This window comes from Sceloporus undulatus, chromosome 2 (genome assembly GCF_019175285.1).
Source record: "Sceloporus undulatus isolate JIND9_A2432 ecotype Alabama chromosome 2, SceUnd_v1.1, whole genome shotgun sequence".
Lineage (NCBI taxonomy): Eukaryota > Metazoa > Chordata > Lepidosauria > Squamata > Phrynosomatidae > Sceloporus > Sceloporus undulatus.
The window spans coordinates 147,810,265-147,830,337 of record NC_056523.1 but is presented as its reverse complement, the minus strand read 5'-3'; the positions used below and the strand labels follow the sequence as shown (position 1 = coordinate 147,830,337).

The window sequence follows — 20,073 nt, the reverse complement described above, 5'->3', positions numbered from 1 at the left end:
TAGGGTGGGTGCTGAAACTTCCAAGCCGGACTGGAGAATCTGCGGTTGCCACATATGATGGGGGGAGCTCAAAAACGGCTGCGGCTGCATCCCCGCCCTATGTGCCGACCGTATGAAAGCAGAAAGAACGGCACTGTACAAGTACAGTAAAAGAAAATCCACTCACCAGGATTCATGGATAGAAATGACTTAACACGGTCCCGATGACAAGGTGAGGGGGTGCCTCACCGGGAAGGTGTAAGTGAAGGCCGGAGCAAACTGCAGGCGTCTGGGACGCCCAGGATATGGAAAAAAGAGCCGTGTTTGCGTTACTGCTCTGATAGTCTTGGAGACAGGGAGGGCTGGGCAGGCAGGGAGAGCTGACCATATACAACAAGTTTTCCTGTTAAGTACCTGCATGTCATAAGCATTTGAATTAAAATTACCATATTGAAATCAAATCTGATGTTTTTAAAATTTTAATTTGGAACAGAGGTAGTCTTATACGGCGAGTTTATCCCAAACTTTATATTTTAACTGGAAAAGTTGGGGGTCATCTTATACGCCCAGTCATCTAATACGCCGGAAAATACAGTATTTAAAAATCATGCTGACATGCATAAGACATGGAGAAAAATACTTTAAAAACTAGACTAGTATGACACAGAGTGAGATGGCAGATTTTGAATACCATTAAAATGGCAATTTATCACTTGTTTTAAGTATTTGTTATATAATATGAGGTCAGGGGACTTTCTGACACCAGAACCAAAACATTTCTGTCTGCTGTGCACTCCTTCATAACAGATTAGGAGTACTTATACCTGCAAAAGTCAATCTCATCATTGTTTAGGCTTTTGCTCACACTGATGGCCTGCAGCAGACTAATTCATCCATCTGCCTGATCTAATGCTGCTTTCTTTATGGAAAACATCTGCAAATGACTGCATGCATGTGAAACTAGCTGATCAGAATGCAAAAGGCACATAAGCATTGCAGTCTTATGTATTCCTTTCAAATGCATTATCCCAAGAAGCATTTGTCTGCCACAAACTTGAATTGGAATAAGCTCTCAGGCTTAGCTGGTCTGAACGCAGCTGCCCAGGGGTAACTGACACCAAATCCTTATCCACTCGAGAGCAGATGGTGGCAAAACCTAGCAAAGGCACAGTGGAACCTTAAGACACTGGCTGGGGCCCAGCCACTGACTTGTTCCTTAGAGAAAATAAAAAAGGGAAATATGCTTTGCAACCATCCAAAACATCCATACAAAAGAAAAATAGCAAAAAAGAAAACAACACAAGCAGGAAAAGAATGTGAACATTTTAGAGGAGCACTAAATTTAGTATTCCAGGATGCATAAGTGTGAATCACTGCAAGGTAAATGGGGCAGATTCCTTCAGATGAAGTCATGGGAGTTTGGAAGCAGTTATGTTGAAGTCTCATGATCTGTCAGATGTCTTTTAGGACATTCTTTCTGCTAACACTTAAGAAGAGTCAGGCATTCAGATGGGGTTTAAAGGCTCAGGTGCATACCAGATTTAATGAAATCTTCAAGGAAATAAGGCTCAAGCAAACTACTGAATGCATGCCATAGATACTTAAAACATTTTGAAATGCAATTTCATTTATACTGATAGACCTGTGAGAAGCTAAAAATTCAGAAGACTACAGTTCAATGCATCTACTACTATAAAATGCTTCGGAAAGTACATGCAGAAGCTTACTTATTATTTTAGATTTTATAGCACTGCCATCAAACAGCTCAAGGTAGATTGAGACAGTTGCTGATAAACATTCTTGTTTCCCTTCAGCACCTCTTTTCAGCTCAAACAGCCAATTAAGAGCAAGTAACTCATTGTTTTTAATGCAATTAAAACATGTGGTATTCCCCAGCACAACCTGCATTTTAAGTACAGTGCCTGGTAATTACTTCCTTATAGCCAGAAAAATATGTAAGGCTTTAAGAATCTGTTGTCCTTCAGCAAAAATGAAAAAGGACAAGTACCACTGTCATGCAACCAGCTAACAAGCAACAACTGCTGAAAATCCACCTTCTACACAACCATTAAAGGTATAGAAGCCCTCTGATCCCACAACAGAGTGTGGTTGCTTGTAGCACAGCAGGTCAGGAAGGGTTAGAAATTACTGAAAGTAAACTCACCATATCAAAACATTTAGTCAAGTATGCCTATGCAATCTGAAGAGCCAAACCACCCTCAGCGAGCTGCAGGTGGACTGGTGTTGGGAATTAGCACCAAGATAACATGCATCTATAATACATTACATTAGTGAAGTATACCATGCCACTGACTTACAGTCACAGTAGTAGTGAAAGAGTAAGCAGTTTCTAGATTGAAAGGGAAGGAGGTTGGAGAAAAGAATGGCAAGAAGCATGGTCTCCCACCCCAACACTCCATAAAGAATTCTTGTTTTACTCTTATATTCATCTGCTTTGTAAGTAATTATTGTGTTTCCTAGACATGGAGAAAATGCTGCAACCAAAAAATCAGATTTCTTTAGGCCAGAATAGGTTAACAGAATTCCTATAAGCTTCTTGTTATAACTTGCAATGTTGCAGCAGGTGGGGCACCTACTAAAACAGTCATTGACCTCCATCAGAGGAGAAAGAGATTAACCAAGCAGTCACACCCATTAACACTTGAAGGCTGCCATTCTCTGTATATTTTCTAGTTTACTGAAACAAACACTTGTTTCACAGAATCAACAAAAATATTATTGCTTTTTTAGAACAGTTCCACCATCATCTATGTCTACCCAGCACTCTTCTGGCTCTTGAACAAGTTCCTTTCTTTGCACAAGTTCCTTTCTCTGAGATCAATACAAGGGTGCTTTGTTGTTGCCATCAGGAAATAGATACTGCCTGTTTAGACACTTACATGCCCTATTCTCTAGGGACACAGTCAAAACCTGATTACAAAACAACACGAGGCTTGAAAACAGTAGTCACTGATATTTGTCATGTCTAATGAAAAATCCTTCAGGCATATGGAAATAAATATTTATTCATTTGACTGGGAGGTGGAATAAAGGAAAACTAAATGACATCAGCAGCAAATCTCTATAGTCTATCTAGGAAACATTCAGGGTGAGTTATGTTGGCCATATAGTAAAGTTCCCAGTGCCACATGTCAGAAGGAGGAGGAGTCAGCCTGCACAGATTTCCCTCCAAAGAACACCACAATAACAACACCTTGAGAAAATACCAGCCCATGACTAACATTGCCATTTTACGTTTTCTCTTGTATGATTTTAATACCTTTGCCTGATGAAGAAGCCAGTGTAGCTTTGAAAACTTGTATTGTGTATTTTGTGTATTTTGGTTAGTTGTATAAAGGTATTCCTATTTTGTGGATTTGGGATGTTATTATAGTCATAACTGTATCAGATAGACAGAGGGCACAATCATTCAAAAGTAATTTTTGAAGAAAATGCAGAGGAATTAATTCATCCAAAGCATCTCAGTCAATTAAATGTTTTTGAACTACTATGCTTTTTTCCGTAACATTTACAATGTACTTAAAAAGTAGGATACCACTACTGTTGAGCATCTGAACACAACTGAAACAGTCAAAATACTCGCAATGAATAATGTTGACTTATCCTGCAGTTCTACCTGTGAAATCCAATTCTCTCTAGCAAATGGACTCCATTTCTCCTCAAAGCAAAATGCACAAAAAGTATTAACCAAATTAATTTCTGTAATGTGACCTGCAACTTCTTAAGTCTACAGTGGAAATGCCATCAAAACAGCCCAGCAAAATAAGTGCAGCCATATGTAGGTAGAAGACTACCATACAAGTCCCGCTGGTATTAAATAATAGTGAGGATAACAAGAACTGACTTTTAACTAAAAGGCCTTCAAGGCAGAACAACTCTTACCTGCAGCTCCTTCTCAGAGTACTTCTGGGGGTTTTTGCTCCCCTGGCTTTTCTTCCGAAGCTTCTTCAGTTCAGCTTGGCACTTCTCTAGTGAATCCCCTTTATTCCTTTGCTCGGTCTGATACTTCTTCAGTGCAGCCTGGATAAGGAAGATGTGGTGGGAGTGCTGAATAGCTGAAAACATGCTGAAGAGATGGGCAGAGATTTTCCCCTGTTCCTAATGAGCACAGTTTACATCCTCCCTACAGACATGAAGGTCCTGACCTCACACCTGCTAGAGGGCATGTTTTGAATGAGTGCCTGTTTAGAAATAAAAGGCTGACTTCTTCCCCTGAGAGAAAGTAGAGAAAACATTTCCAGTAAACTAGAGAACAGAACTACTAGCTCTGAGAGCCTTATAAACAATATGTAGTTAAACCCTCAACGTTGCATGCTGTAAAATGTCTCCACAGGCTACATCTGACTTTGGAAAGCCTTTCCTCTGGACATGGCTCATCTTGAATTTGGAAGTTGATAAAGAATGAAAAAACAGAAGAAGTCAGCATTAATTCAAAGACTTAACTGAGAGTTGGGAACATCTAAGACAGAACTATCACCAGAATAAACAGGTCCAAAATCGGTGTGTGTGTGTGTGTTTTGTAGGATTGGATGGTGCTATTTTACAATGGCACTATCTTATAATTATTATATGTTCCTTTCTATCAAACTAATGCAGCAGTGTATGCATGTATACATGACTTGAATTTCATAGGGCTTTCTTAGTCAAGGAAATCTCAGAGATCATTCTGTCACTTCCTTCCTCAGCACCTAGCCCACAGCACCTAGTAGTCTCCCATCCAAGTACTAACCAAGGCTGACTGTGCTTAAGTGTCCAAGATCAGACAGGGTTTAGGGCCTTTAGGGTACTTAGGCCCTAATCACAGCAGATAAAATGTTAAAAACAAAGCTTTTTAGTTGAGCTGTAAAATTCAAGTGTAGTGTTTGGGGCCTTCAAGCTTTAAAATATTTCATTTGAATCTGAAAGGGAACAAGATACTGTAGTGGCTGCTTTAGCATTTTGGATACTACAATAAAAATCACTTTAGCACACTCACATGGGTGTACGCACGCACGCACGCATGCACACACAAACAAATGAGTGTCTTTATATTTTCTTTTTTAAAATTCCCATCTCACCTTCCAGGCAATGTTAGCTATTCTGACATTTCTCACTCTTATATAGTACTAGAACTTCTAAGGATCATCTAGGGAAGCTGAATGATGGCAGATTCAGCCTCTATATACTAGTTGTTGGGGAACAATAGTAGTCTTGTCCCATTTGTGGCTTCCCACAGCACTCTGGTTGACCACTGTGGGAGACAAAATGCTGGATAGCTAATCCCATATGGCACTTCTTATGTTGTAGCTTTGTAATGACTATGAAAAACCCTGCTGAAATTTAGGAGATTATTGCACTGCCCTTTCCCGTCCTTCCCTCCCAAGCTCGGCATGGATGAAAACTTCGAAACACAGATTTTATTGCATGCCTCTGCTCAGGCCAGAGACATCCCATACCCGATCATGGAATCCCATATCCATATCTGGCACCTTTGTGAAAGAACGAGATTTACCCATTCTTTGCAAAGTACGGGAGAAGTCAGGATCAGGTATGGGATGCCATAATCAGATATGGCATGCCTCTGACCTGAGCATGAAGGCGTGTGATAAAATCATGCTTAAAAGTTTTCAACCCACACTAAGGTCAGTAGGGAATGATAGAAAGGGGCAGTGTGATAATCTTCTTAGTTAATCATGACTCCTATGATCATTTCATATCTAGAAATGGTAGAAATATGCTCCTACACAAATGAGAAAAGAATGGAAAGTATTGAATTTGGAAATATTTTTTCTATATTCTGTTTTGGTTAATAGAACATCATCAATGGTTTCAAATTCAGATGCCAGTCATATTCATCCCTTCAACATAATTATACAGCCATAAATAGAATTGGTGTAGGATGAAAAACAGGAAGTGCAATGGGCTTGTACTTCCTATTTCCCATACTTTACAACTCTATCTGAATCTCCCAGCATAGTGGGACTGGATTGGAGACAGAGGGAGGTATGAAAGTTTATCTTATTATTTCCACATTTGTGCATGCTGAATATCATGTCATAATGTCAACATAATAATTCAACCCTCTACCTCTTACTTTATCACATCTCAAAGAACTCTGTATTTAGCACAGCATCTAACTGAACTGCAATCAAATCTATCTCCCCCCCCCCCAAAAAAAAGACATTAGAATCTCTGTGAATCTGAATTAGGAACCATTTAACAGAATAATCTGAATTAAGTGACTTTGAATATGCTCTTTTCTTATGTGGATCAGATAATCCCATTTTCTTTGCATCTTCATCTTCAAACAACTGAAGCCCTTCTACTTCTACCAATACAGTGCTAACAGAGATACAGCCAGAGTGATTCATTTTACATGAAGAATAAGTTATGTGCCACTTACATTTAGATACCGTGAATCCAGTTCTACTTTCTGCTCCAGTTGTGTTAGTAGCTCATTGTGGAAGGACTTCAGCTGAGAACCAAACAGAACAGAAGAAGTTGTTGTTGCTGCTGCTGTGTGTCTTCAGTTGCTATGTGCCTTCAAGCCATTTCTGACTTATGGCAACCCTAAGGAGAAAACCTATCATGAGGTTTTCTTGGTAGGCTTCGTTCAGAGGGATTTGCCTTTGCCTTCCTCTGAGACAAAATGTGAGTTGTCCAAGGTCACCCAGTAGGTTTCCAATAGCGGAACCGAGATTCAAACCCTGGTCTCCAGAGTCCTAGTCCAGTGCTAGACTAGGCTCTATAATGACTTCACTATCTAAATACAGAAAGATGCTCAAAAAGGTTGGAAGGGGTGAAAGAAGCTAATTTGAAAGATGCTCCCCCAAGGATCTTTAGAACTTGATGGTAATAGACAGAACAGAATAAATATGGATAAGTATTAAAAACAACATTAAGTAGGGCAAAGCAACTACTGTATAGGACAGCTGAGCCAGACCTGGGAAGATAGCTGAGTAAGTGGGATCAATGAGAAAATATGTTAACCTTATTTTACAATTCTCTATTTAAAGGCCAAGATCAAGATAAAGACCCTTAAGAGGGGAGAACAGGACTCTTGATGTGGCATCAACAGGTAGCACCTGGACTGCAGACATAGCAGGCACATAGTTCGCTGGACTTAGCCCAAGAGCATAGTCCTCCACACTATGATGATATGTACTGTGTTTTTAAAAATAATTATTTTATTATATTTTTTTCAGAACATATAGCTAAAATATATATACAATATTTTCAAATGAGGATCCTACAAGAAATGAGCAGCATGATGATGATAAAAAATTATAATAATCAATTTAAACCAAACAGTTAAGGAACACACACAGAACAAAATGGTGACCAATGGGGGAAAAAAATCTAGATTTTGGGTAATAAAGCCACCTATGAACCACTGAGCCATGACCACTCCAGACCCTTTAGCAGATATGGGATGGCTCTTTGTTTGCAATGAAATCTGGAGGTGGCTTAATGTGCCACCTATGAATTACTGTATTCCGAATGAGATCTCCCTATAGTGGAATGAGACTGTGTTAACTCACAAAGGTATTCAGATTTGGTTCCATTGATTATATGTGAAAGAACTGCCCAAATCAAATTTACAAACCATTCCCAGCCCCACAGGTTAACCATAGAGACACCTCTGTTAATCATCTCTATGTGTGAGAGATCTGACCCCTTGTGATACTAACAAGTGTTCTATTTAAGTGTTCAGAAACCAAAAATGACCTGGGTGATTGCTTGGCGAGGCATTTACCTGGATTCTCTCTAGCCATGATATGGGAGACCTTGCGGCTTAATTAGTAGATCTGTTTGCGATTAATAAAAAGGTCCCTAATACAAAAGAGATGTGTATTATGTTTCTCTTTAACTTGCAGTAATTCTGTGTGTGTGTGTGTGAGTGTTGTGCATGAATGGTGATATTTACAAGGTGCATACACAATAAATTAACACCCTTTTGACAATGGACCATAACTTAAGAAATGTGTGTCCTATAACAAAAACAAAATCAAGTGAATCCCCCTTCCCAATAAAATGGGGTTAAATTACAGCAAAGAGGTTCATTCTGTCTTGGCAGCTCATGAAACCTGCCAAAAGATAACTTTTTATTTGCAATTCTAGTTATTTTCTGGACATTTCTGAGGTGAGAGCATGATTTACAATTTTGTCTGGTTTGTGACTTCTTCAGAGGTCCTTATTCTTATTTAAAGGACTTGGCAACTCTTCTGCAACAGATGTATTTTACATCCACATCTACCAAACAGAGTGCAGGCTGCCCCTTGGCCACTCTCTGTAAAAAGGACATGTCAACAGGAAATAAAGTGCTTACCATCTCTTCTAACTGATTCTGAATCTGTCTGTGGACTTCAGCCATCTGGAAAAGAACATCCCCTAGGAAAGAAAGGGAGAAGAGAGACAAAGGCAGGGGAGAGAGACCAAAGAAGACGTATGAAAGACTGTTCTATATCAACCTTCTCTTCTCACTCCTCCAAAATACAAGCTTGTGCTCTTTGTTTATGCTAATAATTACATTTTCCCCCTGAAGGCTTAGGAAAGAGTATTTCTTTCAGGAGCTCCATTTAAGGTTAGCGAAAATCATACAATCGTATTTTAAAAAACCATTGTGCTGTGTAAATTTAGTTCCTAGAGCAGCCAATCATTCCACAAGCATACACACAGATCCTTCTCTCTCACTGTGGATTTTGTAGGAGTAGAGCTAATCAGCTGTTGATTATGGGTGAGCTCAAGCCCATGGTACCTGTGATGCAAAGAGTAGTGCAACTGTGGGATCCAGCATAACTGCACTTGTGTATATTGGCTATTCTAAATATGTGTAGCATCTTGGCCTCAGTCTTTGACATGTAGTCTATGCAGTGAGTGTCTTGATCAGACCCAAATCTCTCCCAAAGTGAGCAATGAAAAAGGTTATGTAGCTCACGCCACATGCTGATTGATAGTTGCCCACTACAGACAATAAGAAGACCTCAGGTTTCTGCAAGGTACTGTATTTTATTCCCTAGGATTCCTAATTGAATCATCTTCATTGAATTTCCCAATATGAGGCGTGGGAGTGAATATAATATTACTCCCATTTCCAAAGCAAACCTAAGGAACACATGCCTAATGCTTTAACATCTTAGCTAAATAAGGTCCAGTCTCCACTCCTCCCCTACCCCCCCCCAAAAAAAACCCCACATATAGTATACAGAAGGATCATATTTAATCCCAGTCTTAGTCTGCTTTCAAATATATTCACTTCTGCTATCTAGATAATTTCAAGTCCAATCTTTTGGTTGCTGCTTGCTAATTAAATTCCAGATATGGCAAGAAATCCCAAACATTAGCATGCTGTCTTTATGAGGGCCAGCTAAATATCACATCACAATGGGCAAGAATCTAAGTTCACCAAAACTCCTGTTCAGGATGGATGTTAAGCAAAACCAAAGACAGCAGGGCAGGGAGGCAGATGTTAGTGGGCAAAATGAAAATCCTGTGTCTGTTCCTTGTAGTAAAAGATTTAAAATGGACTCGAGGAGTTGTTAGGCAGATTTAATTAGATTGTCCTGGTACAGAGAGACTACAGGTGGTGCAAAGCATGAAGGGATGGAGGAAAAATGGGTACCCTCTCTTAGAAAAAATACAGCCCAGCCATTATTTTAGTGCACTTTCTCTAGTGCTAATTGGAACACACAGGTTCGTTTTAACGAAGAGAACAGGAAAGGAAAAAAAACTTTTATATCGACAAAGATGGAGATTAATTAAAGTGCACTATCTAAAAGAGTCCCATGTGTCCCAATTAGTGTGAAACGTACATCAAAATAATTGCTGGTTTTAATATTTTCAGCAGGAGAAAAGCCACCACTTCTTTTCCCAGTAATAGCCAAAAATCATTCTGCACTCGGCACAATGCAACTTACATTACAGCTAACTTCACCAACCTTATCACAAACTGCAGAGCTGAGCTTTTAATGACTTCTGCTGAAATATATTCTCTCTCCCACTGACCACCTTTTAAAAATTTGTTTGTTTCAACTGATACCCAGCTTGATTTCAGAAAATGCAAAGAACACTTGTGACCTTTTTTTAAGTGCTAATTTGAGCACTGGGCTATGACACTGGAGACCAGAGTTCGAATCCCCAAACAGTCATGGCAAAACTCACTGTGTGACCTTGGGCAAGACATGCCAGACTAATCTGATATCTTTTTTTTTTTGATAAAATTTCCAGCTTGGTAGATGAAGATAATGTGGTAGATATAGATAATGTGGTAGATATAGCATATATTGATTTCAGTAAGATTTTTGACAATGTCCCTTATGTTATTCTTGCAAACAAGATAATAAAAACGTGGGCTAGACAATGCAACTGTTAAATGGATTAATAACTGGTTGACTGGTCAAACCCAAAGGGTGCTCAGTAATGGCTCCTCTTCTTCCTAGAGAGAAGTGACCAGTGGAGTGCTACAGGTCCTGGGCCCAGTGCTATTCAACATCTTTATCAATGACTGAAATAATAATAATAATAATAATAATAATAATAATAATAATAATAATAATTTATATTCTGCCTTTTCCCTAGGGAATCAAGGTGGATTACAGCAAAAGTTTAACAATAAAATATCATAAACATAAAAATACACAATTAAAAACAATCCCAAATCCCAAACCTCCCCCTAACATAAAAACATAAACCAAAGAGCAATAAAATGGCAAATCAATTAAACAACAAATTAAATTAAATTAAATTAAGAATTTCAAATACTAAATTTGTTTAAAATTTCGGGTAGATTTGAGGCAGGATGAGTATCTTCTTCAAGGAGGGAATGGGGCCAAAGATGTCGGTGAGGGGGAGGCCAATCTAGAAGGGCTGATCTGGAAAGGCCTGCTGGAAGTGATCCGTCTTAAAGGCCTTTAAAAAGGCTACTAGAGTGGTAATATGACAGATCTCATCCGGCAGGTTGTTCCAAAGCCTAGGAGTGGCAAATGCTTATCAAATTTGCAGATGATACCAAATTAGGAGGAATAGCTAATACCCAAGAGGACAGGATCAAAATTCAAAATAACCTTAATAGATTAGAAAACTAGGCCAAAGCTAACAAAATGAATTTCAACACGAAGAAATGTAAGGTACTGCACTTAGGGCATGCATGCATGCATGCATGCATAAATAAATAAATAAATAAATAAATAAATGCGCACATATAGGATGGGGGACACCTGGCTTAACCAGACTATATGTGAAAGAGATCTAGGAGTCCGAATAGACCACAAGTTGATCACGAGTCAACAGTGTGATATGGCAGCTAAAAAGGCCATTGCGATTCTAGGCTGTATCAACAAAAGTACAGTCATCCCTCCACATTTGTGAATGTGGAAAAACCGCGAATAACTCCCCCCCGGAAGCCAGTTAAAGGGACAGGTGGGTGAGGTAAGAGGAGCAGGAGCATGCAAGCTCCTTCCCCTGCCCCTTTAACTGGCTCCCCGCCCTTTTCCCAGGCAGATAGCATAGCTGCCTTTCCCCAGACAGCTCTCCATCTGGAAAGAGGTGGAGGATTGGCCCCCACATATATATATACACACACATACACAAACCAAGGCTCCACAGTTTTGGAGATGGCATTTTCAAATAAGTATTAGGAATCAATTGAGCTCCAAATTGGAGGCGCAAGATTAGAAACTCTTCTTTAAACTTTATTACCTCACCCCCTCAGAGATAGGAAAAGTTAGTAGAAATGGGTTGATATGTCTAGTTAAGTGCTGCTAAGTGAAAAATCTAACTCAATTACTTTTATATAGAAGGGGAGAAATGTAGCAATTAAGTTTATGTCAAATTGCCATTTAAAACTATGTGAAATGCCCCCACTAAAAGCCTCACCAGAAATGAAGCTGGGGGGAAAAATGCCATCTGTGATTTTTCCCCCCATTCTGCCCCACCTCCTTGTCCCCGTTTCAAGTTCGGGAGAGAAGGGAACAGGTGCAGAAATTTTGTGAAAACCGCATCTCCCATCTAACCCCTGCCCCTTTAATCTATGTGCTCAGATCTTGTGAGCTAAATCTTTTAATTCCCCAACTGCAAGAGACTAAGACAAAGGGTAATAGTTTTGCAAAAATCCAAAAGAGCTAAGTTTTGGGCAAAGAACCAGCTAGGAAATATAAAATTTATTGGCTCTTTAGCACTGTGTTTTATGTAATTAATTATTTAACTTAATTATAAAATTAAGTTAAAATTAAAATTCTGACTTAATAGCTTTGTTTTTAATTTTTTTAATTAAGTTACCTCGTTTCATAAGAAAAATCTCGAACTTAATTGTTAACACTTATTTTAACTACCGTAGTTAGTTACTTATCTCCATCTCTTCTCCCACTGCCCCTCTGCAAGACAGTATTAGCCTGAGGTAGATAAACAAGAAAACTGAATAAATTCTTTGGAGGATAAAATACTGGAGCATTATGTCTTTAAAATGACTATCTACAACTTTTGATTACAGCAGCTGCACAGGGGACTCTAAAAATTCCACTCACAACATGAAGAAGCTTATTAGATCCCCATTTTGGAAATGTGCCTTATAATTTTACAAGCACTCTTTAACAAGCATGATAGTTTTATTCTTGTTATTGGTAGGCAGTACACAATGAAATTTATGTTGTGGATCTATTCTAGCCCCAGACCCAGAAGCCATTCCAGCTCTGGCTGTGATCCTGTCAGAATTAATAAAGGTAATAAGGGTCAGACATGATCACCATTTGTTTGGGAGGCCCAAATGATCTAGTCACTATTGAATTAATGTCTCAGTATAGGGAAACTGTGGAAGAACAGTGAAGCTGAAGATGTTCCCCTTTGGAAGTTGCCATATATATTTGCCATTAAATGAATAGATCCTCTGAGCTCCCTGCCAAGTACAAGTCAGTCATTAAGATATGCTGCCAATTTAGGGCGAATTATTCCTAAGCATAAGGAATTACTTCATCAGAGGGACAGACACTCCCCCTTCCATTAATCAAGCACTTTCTGAAGATAGTTCTCTACTAGATTGTCAACAAATACAGTATTGGAGTGCCACAGTGAAGTAGGTGGGACTGGCAAATCCCCAGTTCATATGCACCATCTACCAAATCTTTACTAAGCAGCCCAACATTATATAAATTAAGATGCCTAGATAAAGGAGGTTTTAATAAAGGAGTGGTTTCACAGGTTAAGACTTTTATCAATTACAGTATTTATATAAGGTGGGGACAATACCCATATTTTTTCACTGGTCTTGTCAAAAAGTCCAGTGAATTCAGAATAATTTGGGAAATTAATCTAAATACTACACCTCAGAAAAAACAAAAACAAAATATGGGCATTGCCCTACTCTATATAAATCAATTTCTGCAGCCTCCAAAAAGTGTACCCTGCCCAACTAAGCTAAACAAAATTAACTTTGAAATATCTATTCTTTGTTCATGATCACTAGAACACATTTGGCTGAGATGCCCAGACATCAAGAAATTTTGGGATAAGATACTGGCTTGGTTAGTAAATATGAACAATCAGTCATTTACCATAAAGACACTTTACTGCTGTCAATTTTTGATGGAGAAAATGAGAATTTAAAAGACAAAACCTCAATGGAATAACATTGGGGTTCAGCTAGGAAGCAGTGACTGTTCAGAACTGGGATGACCTTCACAATCTCTAGCCCCAAAAATGACTAAGTTTGGTTGGTAGCCGGCGTTGAGAAGCTGACCTATAGAAGCAGATCAGCCAGGGGGAGAGATTGAAGAAGATGTGTTTGAGACAATTTCATTACAATTTCTTCTTTATTTTTCAGACTTTAATTCTATACAGGGTTAACCAGAACAACTAGAATTCTGGCAAGACAGATTCTGATACAATGTACTTTATTATATTGTAAATCATCTAAATAGATGCTATTAACAAGACACATATTCTATGCAATTAAGATAAAAAGTTGACCAGTACCTTACAATTAATATATAGTAAGACCCAGGTAAGGGGGATGTGCTGGAAATTCTCTCTATGGATTGTATGCTGTCATGTATGTTCATTATTGAAAATCCCAATTTTAAAAGTTTTCAGAAAATCTACCATCCTTTCAGCCCCTGTGCTCTCCCTACCTAGGTGCAAAATAATATTATGGCTTTCCAAACAAGTTTGTTGTAATTTTCAATGTGTTTAACAATAATATTGTTTTTCATCCTGTCAACATAGGTTAATGAATGTGAATAAAAAGTTATTGCATTAGTCCCTTGACCCTATGTCCTGGTTTAATTCAATTGCTGCAAACTGAGTTCAAAGTACAAAAGTACTGTAGTTTGCACTCAATTAATTTAGGAGGGGGAGACTAGAAGGGTGGTATCTTGCCCTTCCTAGTCAGCCCAGGAAAAGCAAATTGCTGCAGCATCTCCTAGCTTATATTTCCATCCTTATGAACAACTTTTACCATTTTGACCACATTCTGAAGTTGTCCGGCCACACACGTCCCAGTCTTAATCTATTAAATTTTGGAAGATATGGAGGTACCACTCCTACAGGCTTTCAGGAGAGGCAATTAATTTTGTTGTTGTTCTATGTTGGTTTTGCCCAAAAAAGTATAGTCCTGAGAGAGTGGAGCGGTTGGGATTGATGGAGATGGTAGTTAGGAGCAGGGGGCTGTACTGTGCCCCCTCCCATTTAATTACATTTGACCAATTAATCAAGTAACATTGTAGTAAAACCAAGGATATGACACACCTCAGAGCATAGCACAGATTTTGAATCAGGAGCTTATGGGTATACCTTCTGGAAACTCCAGGAGGAAAACCCCTGGTGAGCTTTTGCCTGTTGGCATTTAGCCATAGCAGTAGGTTAGCTGAGCCACTGACCCCAGACCCAGTTTGATATAGTTCTAGTCCACCATACTGCAAAACAGTCTACTCTCATATTAAAATTCCCATCCTTTGAAAGTACAGACATACCTCAGTTAACAAAGCCTCTGACAAAGCAGCTCCTTTTTTACAAAGTCATTTTATGGGGAGCCCAGCCCAGTCCCCATTCCTGGTCTTCTGTCTAGCTGGAAGGTTTGTTGTTTTTTCTTTGGGTTTTTTTGCACACTGGCATTCAGACAATGGTAAAACAGTGTCAGGAAAGCTTTTATTTGGGGTATGTGAAGCAGTTAGGTTTTAAACTTTTGTATGATTATATAATTTTATATTGTTTTTAGCTAGTTGATTTAAATTGTTTTTTTAAACTTTTAATGTAAAGTTTTAAAATACTTTTATTTTTGTCAGCTGCCTTAGGTCTCTTTATGGGAGAAAGGTGGCATAGAAATGAAATGAATAAAGGAGGGCTGTAAAAAGACAGGCTTTCAGTGTTGGGTCACAGCAGCACGTCTGCAATAAATAATACAATAAAGCTTGACCTAGGAAATAATAGGATTCTGCTCTAGGTGACCCAATTGTAGGTGTGTGTGCTTATGCACACCAGGCAAGGTAAACAGCTGCCTCCAGAATCCCTTATTGAGCATGTAAAGGTAAAGGTAGTCCCTTGATATGAATGTCTAGTCGTAACCAACTGTAGGGGGTGGTGCTCATCTCAGTTTCTAAGCCAAAGAACCAACATTATCCGAGGACTGCTCTGGTGGTTTTGTGGCCAGAATGATTGCACCAAATGCTGTTACCTTCCCACTGAGAAGTGATACCTATCTATCTACTTACATTTGTATGCTTTCAAACTGCTAGGTTGGCAGAAACTGGGACTAGTGACAGGAGCTCACCCCATCATGCAGCCCCCGGGCCTCGAACTGCCAATCTCACAATCAACAGAGTCAGTGTCTTAACCACTTGAGCCACTGCATCCCTGAGCACATATGAAGTGCAAAATAGAAAGAAAAGGGGAAAGCAAATTAGCTTGCCTCACCTGTTACCCTGGCATGATGAAAAAGCATACATATATAAATTTAACCACCAAAACGGAAATCATAAGTACAGGCTGTTGAAAGAAAGAAAAAATCATACCAGGATACATTTGGGAGGAAGCATTCAAGTGGTCTCTAGAAGATGTTTTCATTTACTTAGGCAATGCTTACCTAACCTGTTTGTTTCATTTCACATGTGCATAATTAGTTTAGTATAAAAGGTTTGCTGAAACTTGTATAACTGTTCTTTTTGTGTGTGCATTGAAGGAGCCTATCTCTATTCTATTTTATTTCTACTTCTGGTACCAAAGTTACTTTTAGAGATGAAAAACCCAGAAACACATCTACTTCATGGAGTACACCTGTACAAGATTTCCCATCCGCTGAGTACTAGTTTTTATAGTACAATGCACCCAAACCTTTGAAAGATGACTTCTTCACCATATTCAACCTATGGCCCCATACAGACAGGCTAAAATAAAGCTGCTGTGGGTCACTTTGGAGGTATGCTGTTTCAATGATGCATGTGTACTAAGAGTCCGGAAGCTGTGCCAAAGCTGCACTCTAGTCCTTAGGACTGGATCTTGGCTTTGGCGCTGCTTCCGGACTTTTAGTACACATGCATCATTTAAACAGCATACCTCCAAAGTGACCCAAAGCAGCTTTATTTTGGCCTGTCTATATGGAGCCTATGATTCTAAATCATGATCTAAAGCAGGTGCCTATCTGGCTTCCCGAGCCATTTCTTGAATTTACATTGCAGCTACCTGATAGCACATACTGTAATGGAAACAGAAGGGTTTTCAAGGAAATGAATGAAGTTGTAGGGCTTACAGCGGCCCGCTATGGCCTTGAACAAATCAAAACGCTTGTTAACTCTGCCAGTCACCTACTGCAATTAAATATAGCATCTGCAATGTATGGTTTCGACCATGAAAAGAAAAGTTTGAGCAAAAGGTTAAGGCCACAAAATCTACAGGAAATTGTTCTCTGGTTGAAATGCAGAAGTGAAAGAGAAGTTCCTGGGCCATGTATTCAGAAGCAGAAAAGTGATGTTATAAAACCTAGCTGTGATTTCTTCCATGAAGAATGCAAAAACCCATAACAAACACAATACATCCAACTACTTGCATTTATTTGCAGAAATTAGAGCCAGAATATTTATTTGTAAGTTGCAATTCCTCTATAACCACAAGGATGAGAAGCTCTGCACATTCTTGAGAAATTACAGCTTTCATCTAAAGTTTCTGTTCTACAGAATTCTTTTTTTTAATGCAGCCCAACTTTACCAATTGATATTTATTCCATGTTTACTGTATATAGCAATGGAGATATAGCAACATATCTTCAGTAAACAATTCAAGTCAGTTTAGCTGGGAAGTGAATTCAACAACCTGTATTATCTAATGGACTACACTGAATTCAGTTTTGTTTTTCTCTAGAGAAGATGTGAGCCTGCAAAGAGGGTTGGAGGGCCATTTTTGGATCCTCCAGAATCCACAAAGGGCACACACTAGCCATTTTCTGAATCTGGAAGTAACATTCTGATTACATATGGCACAAAATAGATCATGCTAGCTTTTAAAGCTTTACTGGCTTCTTCATCAGGCAAAGATAGTAAGATAGCATGCTGAGGGGCCAAAGGTGACAATGTTGTGGTTGTGGCATTTGTACTATGCTGTATTTAGGAAATGTGCATAGAAATATCCATACCCATGGCAGTAAGCTAAGTGGGAACAAGGCAATAAGATAGAGGCAATCAGATCTGGATCACCCTTTTGAAACTGCAATTCATCCCTCCTTCCAACAGTGCTTGCTTATTTCCATATGAGTCCTCAGGCCACTGTGTCAGAAGTGCGCAACTAATATCTCAAGAAAATCTCTGCATTTTCAGCTGTGGAGACACATTTAGTACTTGGAGTGGGGAAAACATATCAATAGAAGTATCAACATAGGTTGGATTTTGAACTCTTTTTTTGCTTGTTTTATGGCCAGCATGTGCTTGTGCAATGCAGCCAATTCATGTTTGCTTGGCTCCTCCAATTAGCACAAGCAGCTAAGCAAATCAGAACCATAAGCCAAGAACAAACACTAGCTTACCATCCAGACCTGTAAAGGAAAAAAACAAGCCATGATGCCACATTTGTACAACAAGTTCAAGTCAACCATTTTTGATTTGCAAGCTGTATATGCAGTTGATGGGAGGAGCCAACCAGGTTGCAAGCATCAGCTTGCAGAGTCCAGTCTTACCATTCTGTGTGAAAGTAGCATTCTTATTAAGTCAAACTGATCAAAATCATTAAATATATAAACATTTTAAAGGAAGCAAACAAACAACCAAAAACCTAACCCACCCCCCAAAAAACTCAGAATGTAATTTTGTTCAGGTTTCTATTTTCAATGTGATAAAAAGATTGGCCTAATGTCTATAAAATAAATGCTTTCAGCATACATTGGCAAAAGGAAGTGGAAAATCTAGGCCTGTTTTTCTAGTTACTACCATTGCTAAGATGTTCCAAATAATTATACTGTATAAAGAAGTAGAGATTTTATACAAAAAGCACTCTCTCACACACACAACTGTGATATCCTCCATGCAGAAGTAGGAAGCCAGAAGGACTTCAGCAGAAACTTTAATGGAAAAGTTATTTCAAGTTTGAATATCAAACACGGATTTAAAAGTTTTGCTACAAACTTGGGTAGGAGGAGATCTATGTTCCCTGTATCAGTCAGATCTCTTACACACTAAATGGTGATTCATTTTTGTACATAATGTCTTTGTATTGACCAGTTAATGTTTCTAAAATTAGTTGTTTGTTGGAGTTTATCACACAGGGGAAATCCCACGCAGAAACAGGATTTAAAAAGCTGGAAAAACCAGCGAAAGCAGGTTGATTTTCATACATGTTGTTAAATTTATGTTAACCCGAACGGAAAATAAACAAAAGCTGCTCCTTTTTACTTTTGTCTACTTTCTGTCCACTTTCCATTCAGGTTAACATAAGCTTAAAAATGACGTCGTGTGAAAATCACCCTGCTTTTGTGTTGTTTTTTTCTAGTTTAAACCCCCGTTTCTGCATGGGATTTCCCCCATGTGATAAACTCTGATGATTGGTTAGGAATTACTATCAGCCCTGACACATCAGAAACAGAAATCAGTATTCTGTGACTAACAGGGATATGTAGAAAAGCTGTCTGATGTTGCAAAGGCAATCAGAAAGAAACTAATCTGACTTTTTTCAGCTGGCTAGAGGGACCCTTTGCAAAGCTGCAAGCAAATGCAGTCCTCCTCCTTTCCAGGTGAACCACCTTTCCAGATGATTAGATCATCTGCAGCACCTCTGCTGCAACTTGGCCATCTGTGGTGTATTGCTTATAGCTCACGTGCCCAAAACATTGTTAGAATATGACAGCAATTAAGAAAGTTTTGTTAGGTTCCAAAGCTTGCACAAGGTGCTGCATTATGTCAAAATTCTGCAACAAAAACTGCTAAACATAGTTGCTGATGTGTGTGAGAGAGAGACAAAGTGAGAAAAAGAGAAAGAAAGGGGGGGCGCGCGAGAGAGAATGACAGAGTATGTACAGTATTGCTAACTGCAAGCATCATGACTTATGGTCCTCCATTACTCAGTAGCCCCAAGCAGGAACAAACATCTGCTTCACAAGAACTCAAGAAATGGACAGACAGCAAATTATCCCCAAAGTACTAAAAACATTAATAATTGTGAACTCATTTCTTCACCAAGAAATCTAGAACTTGGAAAATATTGATGCAGTAGTCATTATAGAAAGGAATTCATGTGCAACAAGGAATGTGTTTTTCACCAGAAGCTGCCATGTGCATTCACAGCCTTTAACAAAATGTGGTCTCTAACAGAAAATCTTTACAGAAGTCACTTTGCTTGGCACACTTTTGGTGAATTTAGATCATAAGTCATAGAACCCATGCTTTATTATCTGAAAAGTCCTATCACTAACAATACCGAGACCAGATATAACCAGGAGAATGCAGGTAGAGCTAATCTTCAACAAAACATTCTTGAGGACAACTTCTAAGCAATTCTACAACACAAGTGAGAAGGAATTTATTTTTTGTTTATTCAGAGCACCCAAGCAGCAATGATCAATGGTTTCCTGATCAAAAGAAGTACTAACTGTGCCAAGATGAAAGAAAATCTTCTCTTTTTTTTTTTTTT

At 38.8% G+C, this 20,073-nt stretch overlaps 1 protein-coding gene across 9 annotated transcripts in view; it reads right to left on the bottom strand.

Annotated features, from left to right (window-relative positions):
- BAIAP2 (BAR/IMD domain containing adaptor protein 2) overlaps window positions 1-20,073 on the bottom strand; it is a 182,841-nt gene that overhangs the window by 72,805 nt on the left and 89,963 nt on the right. For all 9 annotated transcript variants that reach the window (XR_006102222.1, XR_006102223.1, XM_042452483.1 and 6 more), the window contains exons 4-6: window positions 8,309-8,370; window positions 6,383-6,454; window positions 3,883-4,020 (exon numbers count right to left, since the gene is read on the bottom strand). Coding sequence is in view for 7 of the 9 variants with exons in the window: in XM_042452483.1 (XP_042308417.1) it covers window positions 3,883-4,020; window positions 6,383-6,454; window positions 8,309-8,370 (272 nt within the window). In the remaining 2 variants the exon portion in view is untranslated. The remainder of the gene's footprint in view (window positions 1-3,882; window positions 4,021-6,382; window positions 6,455-8,308; window positions 8,371-20,073) is intronic.